The sequence below is a fragment of the Globicephala melas genome, chromosome 20 (assembly GCF_963455315.2).
Source record: "Globicephala melas chromosome 20, mGloMel1.2, whole genome shotgun sequence".
Classification (NCBI taxonomy): domain Eukaryota; kingdom Metazoa; phylum Chordata; class Mammalia; order Artiodactyla; family Delphinidae; genus Globicephala; species Globicephala melas.
In genome coordinates this window covers 35,057,573-35,073,452 of record NC_083333.1, presented here as the reverse complement: position 1 = coordinate 35,073,452, position 15,880 = coordinate 35,057,573, and the positions used below count along the sequence as shown (strand labels likewise).

At 45.6% G+C, this 15,880-nt stretch overlaps 1 protein-coding gene across 2 annotated transcripts in view; it reads right to left on the bottom strand.

Moving 5' to 3' along the window:
• The window catches only part of PECAM1 (platelet and endothelial cell adhesion molecule 1), a 69,060-nt gene that overhangs the window by 27,817 nt on the left and 25,363 nt on the right, over positions 1 to 15,880 (bottom strand). For both annotated transcript variants that reach the window (XM_030843355.3, XM_060290345.2), the window contains exons 6-10: positions 13,870 to 14,175; positions 10,467 to 10,742; positions 5,376 to 5,624; positions 3,827 to 4,102; positions 382 to 669 (exon numbers count right to left, since the gene is read on the bottom strand). In XM_030843355.3, coding sequence (XP_030699215.2) covers positions 382 to 669; positions 3,827 to 4,102; positions 5,376 to 5,624; positions 10,467 to 10,742; positions 13,870 to 14,175 — 1,395 coding nt within the window. The remainder of the gene's footprint in view (positions 1 to 381; positions 670 to 3,826; positions 4,103 to 5,375; positions 5,625 to 10,466; positions 10,743 to 13,869; positions 14,176 to 15,880) is intronic.

Genomic DNA, 15,880 nt, shown 5'->3' with positions numbered 1-15,880 from the left:
TTCACCCTTCCTCGTTCTCCATAAATCACCCTCTGCCCACATAGGTGGGCTTCTCTAAAACCATGTCTGTTCTGTATGACCCACCCCTCTTGACCACAGGTGGTCCATGGGCGCACATTTGACCCAAGCTGGTGTCTCTCCACCGAGAATTTGTAATTAGGACTGTGTGAAATACTTCTAATTCCTTATAATAATCAATTCCTCTTTTATACTTAATTTGAGTGGATTTTTATTACCTGAAACCAAAGAGCCTGGCAAATGTGCTGCTCCCTTACCCCTCAGTAAAATGCACCAAACTCCCACCCACTTCCTCTGACAAGTGCTTTTCTAGCCTTGCCCTTGGAGCTCACACGACATTTTGCCGTTGAGACCTCGACTCACCTCTGACTGTCAGGGTGTTGCTTTGGAGGACATTTTTGGAGAGACTGGCTCTGTTGGAGGCCGTGCAGTAATACTGTCCCTCCTGCTCCTTGCTAGCCTTTGGCTTGTGCCAAATGGCATGGGTGTCATTCAAGGTGACTTGGTAGAAGGGTTTGCCCTCCTTTTCTTTGTAAAACTTGTATGTGATGGGACTAGATCCTTCATTCACAGAGCATCGAAGCACAATGGGCTTCCCAGACTCCACCTCCTCATTCAACAGGATAGAGAGCTTGACTTCATCCACCGGGGCTGGAAAGCAGGAAAGGGATTAGCACTGAGAAGAGAAGTGGGGAAGAGGAAGAACCTGACACGGCCACTGGTCAAGACCAGCTATCTGTGACTGTGACTCAGACTTGGACTTTGCCTTTTATTCAAGTCACTTGTGTTATCCCACGTTCTTCACAGTTCTCCCCCGATTAGCCCAGAAGGGCAGCAATGGACACCTCCTGCCCTCACATATTGATTAGACACAGGATGCTAGGGACACCTCCCTTCACTTACCACCTCAAGTATTACTGACCACTTAGCTCAACTATACGATTAACTTATGTGTTCTACTAGGGTCTGTTCTGGGTGAGTCTGTGTGTGAGACTGTGTGTAAGTGTGTAAGTGAGAGTGCGTGTAAGTGATTTCTCTCCCTCTGCTTACAAAGATGCATGGCACCTCCAGATCTTACGAGCAAATAACCTTGACGCACTGCCTTCTCGAGCTCTTGTCCTGTTTCTCTCCTCCTTTGAATGATCTAAACCAATTGCCTGCATGTCCTCATTTCCCACTTTCTTGTTAGCCTGGAAACCTGACTTCTATCCCTCTGCTTCTGAAACTGCTCTGTATCTCTGGTTTTGAAGAAACTCAAAGATGACCTGACCCCTGACTAATTCATCCCTGAGTTCCCTGCAGGTCCAATCCATGGTAGATGTTCTTTCCGTCTTCCCATCCTTGGCCTCCCTACAGCTCTTGCCTGTCACCCTGCCCTTCCTTTGGAACTCAGCTTTCCCTGGGCGTCTGTGAAGCCTCACACTCTGATTCTCTTACCTCCTCACCTGCCACTCCCTCTTTATTTACCATTTTTTCTTCCGTTTGCCCCTTAAATGTGGACTTTCTGCAAAATTCAGTCCTCAGTTTGCCGTCTCCATTCTCGTCTTTGGTGATTTCATCTACATTATAGCTTCTATTTGCGAATTTAACACATAAACTTATGGCATTTAATGCCTGGATATATAGCTCTAGTCCAGGTTACTTCCCTGAATTCCAAGTCTTGACTTTTACCTGCACTGAGGTAAATTTATTTCCACTGAGAAGCCCTGCCAGCCTCTCATTCCCAGCAGATCCAAGAAGAACTCATCTTGCTCCTATAGACAGACCCTTTCACTCCATGTTCAACCATTAAAATTCTGATCCTAAACTGTCTTCCCAAGTATGTTCCTGTTAGTGTCAGAATGAACCGATCAGCAGACCAATATCTGATTTATGAATCACCCTCTTGTGAGTGCAGGGCATGGCCAAGACCATGGAGCTGCCGATCCAACGAAAGGGGGCACCAGGCCTGGGATGGGATGGTGGGGGTCAAGCACAAGGACAGACTCCTGGAGGGTGCAGCCTGACCTGACAGCCTGTCTTCTTGTGAAGCACAAGCGGGTGGTGGCAGGCCAGGCTCAGGAGCCAGACTGCCTGGCCTCAGTTCCCGACCCTACTGCCCACCAGCTGTTTATCTTAATTCCTTGGTGCCTCATCGTAAAGTAAGGATGATATTAACATGGAGCTTACATGGCTATTGTAAGTATGAATGGGAATAATTTACTAACAAACTTCACACGGGGTTGGACATGTGGTCAGAGCTCAGTAAATATTAGCCACTAATACTGACTCACTTCAAACCAAGAGTTTCACATGGGCTTCTACGTTAGCTTCTTAAGGTACTGTAAGGTCTGAAGTCTCCACTCCTTCTGACTGATAGGACCAGCAGGTTAATCTTCCCGAGACCCCATTCTCAGCATGCCCTCCTTCTCTCTTCTGGCCCTTCTCTGCACACAGGACAAACCCCCAACTCCTAAGACTGGCAGCTGATGCTCTGTACAGTTGGGCTCAGTTACTCTACCAGTTTATATCCAATGACTCTCCATTCCCAATCTTTCTTTCCAGGCATCTGACTTACCCACAGCCTTTAGAGCTGCTCCCTGGAGCCTTCTGATCACCTATTTGACTAGGCTGGGGACCATCTCTGGCCCTCTCTGCCCACCCACTGTTGAACCCTGGCTCCTGACCCAGCTCTTCCCACTCAAGCTAGATGATATCTTTCATGCCTTAAATTCCTATCACCATCATTGTAAGGAGAGTTCGTGTGACCATTAAACATGTGTTGCCTGGTAACATTTTTTTCTATATTTGTTTGCACTGTTATTCAAATGTGTTAAATTGTTTCTTCACTATTTAATCAGGAGATCCTGTGTTTATATCATTGTTTATATCCTGTCATTATATCATTGAAAACAAAGAATATGTCTTCTTTTTCTGTATGCCCTACGGCATGAGAGACTTAATATATATTGATGTTAATTTGAAAAGTATTGTTTCTCTTAGGCTATACATTAATAGTAGGAGGAATCAGGGAGTTCCCTGGTGGCCTAGTGGTTAGGGTTCCGGGCTTTCACTGCAGAGGGCATGGGTTCAATCCCTGGTCGGGGAATTGAGATCCCACAAGCTGCACGGCATGCCCCACCCCCACCCCCCCCAAAAATAGTAGGAGAAACTACTGTCCAACTCAAGATGTCCACATGGCACGTGTAGACAAGCAGTTATTAAATAAAAAGGAGGAGGATGAAGAGGAAGCCTTTTTAAGCTTTTTACAAAAAGATGCAGAACGTCTCAGAGATGCAAGTAATGGGCACTCCTAAGGCCTCCGGAAAGGTACAAGACAGAGGCTTGAGGAAAACGATCCATCTCAGGACAATGGTATATTTCTCTTGAGTATGAGAGTCCTAGTGACTGTTAGCCTGAAGCTCTGATTGCTGTGGGCTCCACACACAACAGAATTTGCCCCGCCGAGGGTCCATGGTGGAGAAGAGCTCTGGTCTACAATTCTCAGAGAAGACTGTCAGTTCATCTAAACATGAGCAAATGCTAAGGGAGCCCCAAAGCACAACTTCTGTGCTTCCTCAACTTGGGACACTTTACGCTTATGATTTCAGCAGTTCACTTGAAAGGTTCTGAAAAAGGATGAACTGGCCACACTGATAACCCCCAGATATTTTCCGGCTCCATTTACTTGGGCCTTGGTCTGCTTTGCCACACATCACGTTCATGGACTTTGCACAAGTACCACCCACTTCTCTTGTCCACCCCAAACCTTTGAAAACGTGAACTAAAGCCCCAGTCCCACATGGATTCTTCTTCCCACATGACTTACCTATCACCTTGACCTGCAGAAGTTCGCTGACCAGTTTGGTATGGGAATGGCAATTATCCGCGATGCAATGGTATTCTACATCTTTCATTGGGTTATCTTTGAATATTGCGGGCTCATTGGAGCCCATGCTCTGACTCGCCAAAATCTTACTTGCTTTTGAAAGCTGATAAAAAATGGGTGAGGTTCCGTTTATGGATTGACAGCTGACTTCTATGGTCTGTCCTTTTATCACCTCAGACCTGGAGTCATGAAAAATACTGGGCTTGGAAAGCATTTCTAGAACGACAGAGAGAGAGAAACAATCTGAAGCAAAACATCCAGCCTAAGGGATTCCGTCTCCAAACTCTGGGCTTGGGTTTCTCTGTCATTACTCGAATTTAAAATGCCTGCCTGCCTTATCTACCTTTGGAGGACTGCTTTAAGATTCTTGGGGAGGGAGAGGGAAAGAGAGTAATATAAACAAAAAAGGATGGCACAAATTCAGGAAGAACATTACATCCCCCTAAATATATGCTTATATTTTCACATATCTTACGTGCACATACACACACATTCATACCTTTTTTTTGTATTGAGAAAAGACACAAGAAGAATATTAAAAAGTACAAGTACCCAAACAGAATATATTTTAAAACAAATTCTCAGTGCCTCAGCCTCTCCTGATAGTAAATTTCATGCCTCAGAAACAAGAATTATACTAGGTTATTATTTAGAACTTAGCTTATTTATAAAGCTAATAAAATGAAATGACCTCCTCCCAAGAGCTACAACAACAAAAAGAATTACAATGGAACGACCCACATTCGTCTCTTCCGTTATTTCCTTGTGAGGTAGATGACTGCTAAACCCTGCTTCGGTTGAGACTGAAATCTTGGCTGGATTTAAACGGAAGGCTAAACTGAAGGATCATGATGAGTAAGGACAGTGACGGTGACAGCTTGCCTGGTGTTCCACATCCATTTAGAACCCCGCTACTCAAAGTGCGGTCCAGGGCCCAGCAGCACGAGCATCCCCAGGGCACTGGTGAGAGATGCAAAACCTGGCCCCATCCTGACCTGCGCTGTGCCCGGTTTTGCATGTGCACATTCAAGTCTAAGAAGCCCGGCTCTGGGTGGTCCGAGTACCTACTTCTGCCCACTGGGAGTCCAAGCCCTTCGGGTGAGCCAGGATAGGGATCAAAAGCTGGAACTTAGATCTTAAAGTTTAGTGTCGACTAAGCAGTGTTTCCTCCCTGACCCTTTGGGTGGCTGCTTGTTCAAGCAGCAGAATCTTGCCGATTCAGAGGCCACACCATCAGCATAAAGCCACAAAAGCCATGAACATGACTCTTGACAACGACATTTTCCTTGATGCCTCTCTCCTGTACTCTAGGCAGAAATACCCACTTGCTGCTGTTTGGTCTCTCCTTTCCACTCCTCTCTCTTTCCCCCGAGTTCTTACCCCGCCTCAGTCTGAGCCGCCTTCAGAACACAGAGGGTGGCGCCTGGCAAAAAATTCCCTTTCTCCCATTCAGTCCCAAGACCCTCAGAGTCAGCGAGGACGTACTCACCACACACAGCTATCTGGACCGCATTGCTACTCTTGACCACCTTGCCAATGCCCGCAACGCAGGTGTATGTTCCACTGTCCCACTCTGAGGCTATCTTAGTGAAATTTTGAGCCTGCGACACAACCACGCCTCCCTTCTGGATGGTGAAGTTGGCTGGAGGTGCCCCTGGGATGGAGCACCACAGGTTCAGGCCTTCCCCCTGATCCAGACGTGTGGCGGAAGATTCCAGCTTTGGCTTGGAAAACAGCTCTGAAAAAAAAAACAGTGAGTGGGAATGGGGTGAGATGTTTCTGGGTACCGGCCCGAAAGCCCATTTATGGAGAGGCCTTCGGCCCAGCTGCTTTTGACAGAACCATTTCCCAACTTCCTGCACAAAGTTTTCCTTTGCTTCTCATGTACCTGACGATCACACAATTGAAGAGCCAGGGTTCATTCTTCACCTGGGATTCCAATGGCAGGTTTGCCTCCCTCATTAATCCAATTTATTTCACAGACATGGATTAGAAAAATTTTGCAACTTGTAATGCAGCAAGTAATGACTCAGACATTCACCCATTTATTCATCCACTCACTCATTTCATTCCCCAAGTATTTATTTCAGGCCATCTCTGTGCTTGGCATAGGAGAGACAGCAATGAAAAAGAAACAGTCCTTGACTCCAAAGTTCTTAAGTCTAGCGGGTGATTCAGATAGTGTTTGCAGTAGAGCCCACAGAGGGGACACAGAACCTAGGCTTGAAGAATCAGGAAAGAGCTCCTGGAGGAAGTTATCCAGGCAAAGATGGAAAGTATCACAGGCAGAGAGAATAGCATATGGAAGGCCTGGCAGGAGGTTCAAGCACCTCAAAGTTCAGGCAGCCTGGGACATAGTGGGAGTAGAAGAAGAAGGCTTGTAGATCTTCAAGGAACTTGGGAACCACATAAAAAAGCGTGGGTTATGTCCTCAGGGCAGTGGGAACCATGGAGGGTCTGGGTCAGGGGAATGGCATTGGATGTGTGTTGCAGGGAGATCTTTGGGAGGAGAATGGATGGGGTTGGAGGGGCCCAGACTGGAAGCAGGGGGCGATGTAGTCCAAGCTTGAAGCAGGGTCATGGCATGGGGTTGGGGACAAGTGGCAGCTTGGCCACCATCCCTCCAGCACTCCCCATGGAGAAGAATGAAGATGCCACCTGAAGCCTCCCAAGGTCAAACACTTTGTAAACTATAACATGCCATGCTACTGTAAGGAGTTATTAGTACCATAATGTAGGTTGGATGTCAACAGTAGTAAAGACTGAGGCTGTATTTCAAGAAGTCTTGCCATCTCCTAATTTAAGTATCCCCTGAACTATATCTATATTTTATAATTATGGTGAATGTCTTTATTTTCAGCAGCAGGGAAATTACTAATTAACTACTTAACCATTGTGGAGACTTGGATCCTTCATGTAAGCAAATGTACAGTGACTTCATGGTTATGACCCTTGATGCAGAAAGAAGAAGGAGCCAGTAATGCTTGACACTATCTTCATATTAAGAAAGAGACTGAGACTCAAAGTTTCTCTTAGGAAACCTTCTTAGAGGTTTGAGAATGCAACTAGGAGTCAGGGACCAAATTCTACCTTTGGCTCTAAATTTATCTGCCATAGAGGTTTGGAAGTAAAAACCAACACTGTCATCGTCTTCACTGATATTCCACAGATGGAAATAGAACTCATTTCCATCATAATCAGTCCACAGTGTCTTCCTAGTTTCCTTGACAGGGAATAAAATAAAACTGCAAGTAAGGTGATATCCCAATAATTAATTCATTAAGGCATGTTCCATCTCTCTGTCCTTCCATATAATAAACATCGACTTACCTCTTTTCAGATCACCATCAAAAGCTCTAGGTTAGGAGTGGGGAAAAGGAACCAAAGAAACTGACCTCCTTAAGTGCCTTACGATCTCATTGGACAAACACCAAAAAATGTGAAAAAAATGACAGGAAGAATCCCACAGCAACAACTCTACATTTAAAAACACGTAAACAGGGACGTCCCTGGTGGTGCAGTGGTTAGGAATCCGCCTGCCAATGCAGGGGACACGGCTTTGAGGCCTGGTCCGGGAAGATCCCACATGCCACGGAGCAATGAAGCCCGTGCGCCACAACTACTGAGCCCGTGTGCCACAACTACTGAAACCCACGCACCTAGAGCCCATGCTCTGCAACAAGAGAAGCCACCACAATGAGAAGCTTGCGCACCGCAATGAAGAGTAGCCCCTGCTCTCCGCAACTAGAGAAAAGCCCGTGCACAGCAACGAAGACCCAATGCAGCCAAAAATAAACAATAAATAAATAAATTTATTAAAAAATAAAAACATGTAAACAAAAATGCAAAAAATATAAAACAGCTTGCTAGGGTGGGTGCACAGTGGTTTAGAATTAGGAATACGATGTTGTCAGGGAATCTCTGTTCGTAAAGGAGGTAACTTAAACAGACCAGCTGGACCATCATGGGGGTTAACAAGGATGGGTCTTTTGTTCACTCACTGAACAAATATTTACTGAGTTCCTACAATGTGCCAGGCTCTGTGCTAAGCATCAATGTTGTCAGATGAATTGAGCCACAGACCTGGTCCTTCAAGAGCTCACCCAGGGCGGTGGAGAAGGATGCTAAATCTTTATAGTGACAGTTGACATGAAGACAGGAGAAGAGTGTGATGGGGACTGAGGTGTGACCATGGGACTCTGCCTGGGGGAGCCTAGAGGGAGATTTGCGGCTTGGTGTTTAAGGACAACAGAGGTTTTCCAGTGGCCAAGGGGAAAGGATGTTCCAGGCAGAGTGGGATGGGATGTTTGGAAGGGGGTGGAGTCAAGGTGAAGGCGGCTAGGCCCCTGAATAATGATGTCGAATAGGTGCTTCTCCTACAGGTTGGCTGAAGGATGAATTGGAGCAGAGATGCTTGGGGAACCCCTGCAACCATCCTGGTGTGAGGGCCAGAGTTAGGGTGTGATTGTAGAGACCAGATGAAAGGGCAGAGTTGAGAGTCCTGGCAGCACTTGGTGGCAGATTGAGTCTGAAAAGGTGGACAGTGAGGGGTGAAGGAAACCCACTTTCAATCCAAAGACAAATTACTAATTCAGTGATTTTTATGTTCACAAAATTATTGTGATTCTCCAACATCACTACATAGAGCCACTTACAGTGAGGCTTGATAGCAACAGAGGAGTGGAAAACCAGATGCGTAAGTGGGCCTGGAGCCATGTCCAAGGGCTTGCAGCACTTGAACGCGGGGGTGTTGCCTGCCAGCCCTGGCCTGGCTCCGGTAGCTCTACGTGGAACAGGACCACAGAGCACCAGGCTGAGGGGGTGGGAGAGGCAGGCCAAGTCTAACGCTGTGCTTTCTTGGGCCAGGGCGACTCATCTCCTGGTTGACTTGTGTACCCCGCATGACTTGGACTTCTGGATGTGGGGGATCAGCTACAACAATAGTATCTTATGGTCCAAAGATGCTTTACGTTTCCCTCAGGTAGGCTGGCCTGAGGGGTCGGGGTGCTGCTCTAACTGGTGAAACGGCCCATGTGTTTGTCACGTGGTCCCTGCAGCTCCCACAGCAGTACCCCCATCCCTTTAATGTAGTTGTTCATTGCATTGCATTCTCATGATCTATTTATGCCTGTGAATTCTTCGAAGGCAAAGCTTGGCCTTAGGCAGCTCCCTATCCCCCAAAAGTTGCCCAGCATGCAGAAGGTGCTCAGTATATGTTGAACTGAATACTGTTCTCTAATGAGATAATTATACTTTATCAGTGAATGGTATGCGCCACCAAAACACTTGTCATTCTCAATAGTAAACTAAATTGCTAGCAGGGCCCCACACAGGCCAATCACCTGGTTGGGTAGTTGGCAGCCCACCTATGATCCTGGTGACTGTCACTGTGACTATACACTCTATGCTTGACACAGAGGAGGCTTTCAGCAAATGAGTGAACAAATGATGAATGAATGAACACTTTCACTTGGGAACCAAGCAGTGCCGACTCTCTCTGCCTCTGGAACACTGTTATCCAATGCTCATCTGTTCAGTCAACAAATAGATATGAATGCCTAGTATGTGCCAGGCACTGTTCTAGGTGTTAAGGATATAGCACCGGATAAAACAGATAATGTCCCTGCCCTCATCAGCTTACATTCTAGTGCCTGAATACATACAATACACGGGAAGAGGCAGAGTACTTTTTTTTTTTTTTTGGCCGCATGGCTTACGTGATCTTTGCTCCCCAACCAGGGATCAAACCTGGGCCCCAGCAGTGAAAGGGGCCAAGTCCTAACCACTGGACCGTCAGGGGAGTCCCAAAGTAGAGTACTTTTTGAAAAGGAAAGCCAGGAAAAGGAGGAAGGAGTCCAACGGAACTTTTAGGTACATGGGTTTGGAACTCTAACAGGCCTGGGGGTGACCCTTGCTCTAATTGTTGGGTGAGTGACCTAACCTCTCAGCTTCAGCTTCCACCTCCATAAAGCCAGGATCATAATTCTTACCTTATACTACAGTTGTGAGCTCGAAATGAAAATGTATGTAAACCAGGCATACAGTATTCAACAAAGAGGAATTGGGACTATTATTTTTGAGTTTAGTCATGCTTTCTCATTCCTGACCCTGTCATAGGACCTGCACATGGATACAGGGATCTAGCATAGTATTTGGCACAGAGGAAAGAAAAACGTGATGTAATAACAGAAACGCCAGCTGACACTTCACTGAGTGCTTACTCTATATGCGGCCCTTTATGGCAGGGTGATGTCCTTTGGTCCTTGTAAGAGTCCTAGAGGGCTGTCATTATCCCCATCTCAGAGTTGTGGCAAGGAGAAGGTCAATAACGCACCCAAGGTCACAGAGGTACTGAGTGGCCGGGTTGGGATCTGATGCCACAACCTGCACCCTCAACCACCACAGTGAGCGGCTCACTTGCTCTGTACTGACTTTTCCCCACCAGCACCATGGCCCTGCCTGAGCACATTCATTCAGACCAGCAGGAGCAGAAGGGTCAGCTCTCACTGTCCATCCTGGATTTCAGCACAGCAGCTTCTTGAGCCCGCCATATGCCAACACCCTCCAGCAGCAGCCCTACCTGTTATGTTGACCACGATGCTGCTGACCTTGGATATGCGGCTGGCTTCCACTTTGCACGTGTAGTTGCCGTTGTGCTCCACCGTGGCCATCACTGAGTACACGGCCTCGTTGCCATGCCTGCTGTGTGCTACAATCGCCTTGTCCTTCTGGATTATGATTTCCGGAAACGACTGGGCCAGGTGCGTCACTTGAATGGTGCACTTGATGTGGAGATCATCCCCTTCTATGATCGTTCCCTTGGGGCTGATGTGGAACTTGGGATTAGAGAAGGATTCTACAAGAAGAGGACAAGCTGGTTGGATTCAGGTTCAAACCTGGGTGAGGGGGAAAGGCACTTCCTCCCCTTTTCTGTTCTTTTTCATACCAACCACAGTTTTTCCTTATTAATTAAAAAAATTCAACCTTTCCTCTCAAAAACCGTAGCCAAGGCTGCTTTGATGCTCCCTCCCTTCTAGCTCATTCTTGCATCTTCAGCCTTCTTCTTAACTTCAGTTCTCTAACTTCCTTGAGTTTCCCAAAGGCCAAACCATCTTCCCTAGATCTCATCTACAGAACTTTCTTCAAATGACCTCAGAAATCATCACAGCAGTGACAAACAGACTCTCCCCCTGCCCACCAAGGATTTCCTAGGTAATTATCACACCATTTCATGGACCTCTGGCATTTCAGCCTAGATATTCCATCACTGTCCAAAGTGCAGCTTCGTGGAAATGCATATTTAAATAACCGTATGCCCCCCAAAAGTGATTTCTAATCTATTCTACCTCTTCTGTAAAAATACTGGTTGTGACAGACTAAATTGATTTCATGACTCGTGCAGTTTGAAAAACACTGCTTTAATAAAATATGGACATGGGTCAGATATCAGGGTGTTGGATCTTCAGGAGATGGTGAGAGAAATAGGGCCAGGCCTTCGCTCCCACCAAAAAAACAGCAGTGCGTAAGGGAGTATGTACACAGATTACAACTATGTAAAATGTAGATAAGAACATTAAAAAATGCCAAAAGTGAATTCAGAGTAATATAATACTTTAATATTCTTTTTTTTTTTTTTTTACTGTAAAGTCATTTAAATTCACAATAAAAAGGTATAATTAAAAAAAAGTCTTTTCCTGAGTAAAAGTCAAAAAGAGAGAGCATCTAACTCCAGATGCACCAGAGATCTAAATGCAGAAGAAAAAAAAAGTTAAAGCACAGAAACAGTAAAAGAAAACACAGGTGCATTTTTTCTTTAATAATCTTGGAGTGTGGAGGAACTTTAGGTGTGAATCACAGAACTGGATACCGTAAGGAAAAAAGATGCATAGATTTTTTTGTTTTTTTTGGCTGTGCCGTGCAGCTTGTAGGATCTTAATTCCCAGACCAGGGATCGAACCTGGGCCTATGGCAGTGAAAGTGCTGAGTCCTAACCACTAGACAGCCAGGGAATTCCCAAAAGATGCATAAATTTGATTAACTAAAGATTAAAAGCTTCTTCATGGAAATAAAAAATAGGACACATGACAAACTGAGTAAAATATTTGCATAGTACCTGAGAAAGAGCACATTCCTTTAATTTATAAAGGGCTCAAACAAATCAACCAGAAGTGGTAAATATGGGCAAAGTGTGTATGAACCGGCAGTTTATGGGGGCAGAAATGTAACAGACCAATAAACATAAAAAGCATACTCAACCTCATGGAAGACCAAAGAAATACAAATCACAGCAATGATATATCACTGCACCTCAATCAGATTGCCAAAAATAACAAAACATTGATAATATTCTGTGTTGGTGAGGATGTGGGAAAATGGAACACTTTTGATGGAAATCTTTGTCCATTTGGAGGAGCACTTTGGCGATATCTTTCAATACTGAAAATGCACAAAACATTTGAATCAACAATTTGACCAATAAATAATAATAAAATACTCACGAAAGTACAGAAGGTATAAGTATGTGTAAGTTGTAAGTATAAGCAAGATTGTCTTAATAGGAAAAAAGTGGGAAAATACCTAAATGTCCATCAATAGAAAACGAGGCAAATATATTAGGGCACAGGATTCCGAGTTGCCACTAAAATGATAAAGATCTGTATTTCCTGATATGGACAAAAGTCCATATATGTTACGGTTGTTAAAAAGAAGTTATAAGGTAGAATGTTTGACTGGTCCTATTTTTTTGTAAAAACAAAGAAAAACAAGCAAAAATTGTGTGTGTACATGATGAATGAGCAGAACAAGTCTAGAAGACCACACAAGGGTTTTCTCTGAGTAGTGGTACTTACTATGAAGACTGTCATTTCATACTTTATATAGTACCATGTTTTCTGAAAATTTAACCCACGCCATGTATTATAATAAGAAACATATCGTATATACAAAATACTATATATTATATATACATAATACTATATAGTAAATATATACACATAAATAAAGTATTATGCATACACGTTGGGCAGGGGTGAAGTAAGGTACCAAAAGCAGAGGGTCGTTTATGATAAGCTTTAGGGCTCCTATCCCGAATACATTTGCGGCTCTCTGCAGTAGACTGTGCCTTCTCCTGATTCCTCCCTGCTTCACAACTGCTTCCCTCTCAGGTCACCGGGAGCTGCTGGTTGCCTAACCTGGAGCTCTGAGCTCTCTCTGTCCTGGACACTGACACCCAGGCTCCCCTCTGCTGTTGCCTTTCTCTCCTGAGAGCATTTCTCAGGTCACCTCATTTGTTTCCTATTAGTCCAATGTCTTGGGGATGGAAGGGTGGGTAGAAGAGTGGAGTCCCTCATCAAATGTGGGAGGCAGAGGGACTTCCCTGGGGGTCCAGTGGGTGAGACTCCACGCTCCCAATGCAGGGGGCCCGGGTCCGATCCCTGGTCAGGGAACTAGATCCCGCATGCATGCTGCAACTGAAAGTCCGCATGCCGCAACTAAAAAAGATCCCGCGTGCTGCAACTAAGACCCAGCGCAGCCAAAATAAATAAATTAAAAAAAAAAAAACAAAAAACCTGGGCGGCAAAGGCTGAGGACCTGGCCCCCCTTCCCTCTGGATCCCCTCCAGATCCTACTTCCTGGTGTCTGATCCTCACTGGCTTAAAGCCATGGTTTCCAAACTGCAGGTCACACAAGGCATCATTTCAGGGAGTCGAGGCCAGTGCTTTAAAAAACTGAAAGAGAATAGAAAGAAAAATAGCAAAATGCATCGTATATTAAGGTTAAGTGTTGTTGGGAAATATATATGTATATATATATTTTTAACTGTGTCACAGTCAGAAAGTTTGAAAAACATAAAGTGATTAAGAACAGTCTTGAGACAGCAGTCCAGCCAGAAGGCCCCAGCCCCTTTCCAATTCTGGGCTCTTCCTCCCCAGACCAAACCAGCAAACCAGAAAGAATGATAAAAAGGAGAGTAGGACTCTGACCCCTCACGGTGACCAGTTCACTCCTGATGGATCTAGAGGGCTCCACGTGGGTCCCCGAAACGATCCTCGCTTGACATTGGAACCATATAGCGTGGTCTTGCTCCTCAACTGTGAATTTCAGCGTCACAAAATTCTGGTTCTGGGAAGTTTTTTCTCTTTTTTGCTTGACGCCTTTTACATTTAGTTCGAATTTTTCAATTGTGAAATGTATTGGAGCCTTTTCCTCTGGGACAGAGCAGTTGACCATCACGACCCCGCCTTCTATGACCTCCTTCTTGTCCAGCGTCACCCTGGGATCGGACACTCCTTTGGGGGAAGAGAAAGTCCGTTAGTATGTTTGCTCCAGTGGCACAAGCGTCCCTCAGCTGAGTCACTGTGGCTGACCCATCTGAGGGTTCTTTTGTTTTGTTCCCAGAACCTCAGTGCTACCTACCAGGTAATTACTGAGCGAGTATGTTTCCAGCACCGTACCAGGTACTTTGAAAAATATAAAATTTGTTTAAGATGTGGTTGGTGCTTTCAGTGTTTATAACTCCATTAGGAAGGCAATCATCTCAACTGATAGAGTTAAAAACAAAACAAAACAGCCAGTATTTATGGATATTATTGTGATTGTTGTTATAATTTATTGAATGCCTACCACAAGCTAGGATTGACTTTATATCCATGACCCAATTTTCTAATTCTCATAATAAAACTCTTGGGTGGGCAGGAAAGAGAAAATTATGCCCATTTTACAGATGAAGAAGGTAATACTCAGAGAGATTCAAGACTCATCCAAAAACTCACAGCCGTCAAGCCCCAGAGCTGAGACTCGACTCCAGGTCTGTGTGACTCCAGAGCTAGAGGTTGGGGGGGTCGGGGGAGAGGAGGGAGGCGTGGCCTCTCAGTTCAAAAAGCAAAGCTGAAAATAACCAAGCATCAGAGTGTGTCATAGAGACAGTGAGTGACGGAGCAGTAGGGAAAGAAGGAGGCCCTCTTTGCCTGGGGGGATCAGAGAAGATCCTAGAAAGGAATAGGGCCTGAGAGGAATCTTGAGGGGAGGGGGTTATTTGGACACATGAGGTGGGATGAGGGCTAAGGACAGGCATTTCAGGGCGCACGTGTGCATGGGGATCTGCTTGTGCCAAGTGATAGGAGTGGCTTTTCAGGAGGGCCGTCCGGAGCCGAGGAAGGGCTGGAGGGGAAAATACAATGGGTAGTAAGCCAAGGTCAGATTCGGGGGAGCTAGGAAAGCCTGGCTGAGACTAGATGTCCCATCCAGCCCCCGTGGTCTGGGGATCATGAATTCCACCTTGGAGTCAGACAGACTTGCTTGTATCCTAAAACTGCCTCTTCCTGGATGTGCCACCTCCCCCAGTCACCTAAGACTCATGAACCTCTTTTCTTGACCCACCCAGGTCAGTGATGGAGGGCTGTCCTCTTGGGAAGGAGATCTGTACTGTGTTCTCACCACTGCTGTCACTTCTGGTGGCAGCTGTTTGAAAAGGGTGTTGCCCTGCCCCACACGAGCTCCGCAAGGGACGGGGTCATGTCTTATTCATGGTTGGGTCCTCAGCCTGGCTCAGAGTGGGCACTCGATAAATGGTTGATGAATGAACGAATTGCCTTTTGTCTACTTCAAAAACCTATCATAATAATCAAAGAGTTGGACAGGCCAACTGTGGAGTCAGAGAGATCTTGGTTCTCACTCTGGCTCTGCCTTCTACGGGACCCGTCCACCCAACCTCTCCGAGTGCCAGCAGCCACACCTGTACATGGGAGGGACCAGGCTTATCTGCCAGTGCAACTGCAGGAGGAAAACGCAACATGTGTAAAGCACTTAGAATTGTTTATCTCATGAGGGCCTGATAAGTGGTATTTCTTATTACTGGAGGTAACAATAGTATGAATGACTATTCTGATCACAGAAGTGAGCTCAAAAGTGCAGAAATGACAGTTATGCCAGCAGCTGTCAAGGAGGCACAGGGCTGAATTCACAAACTGCATCCATTAAATCATCCAAGTTTGC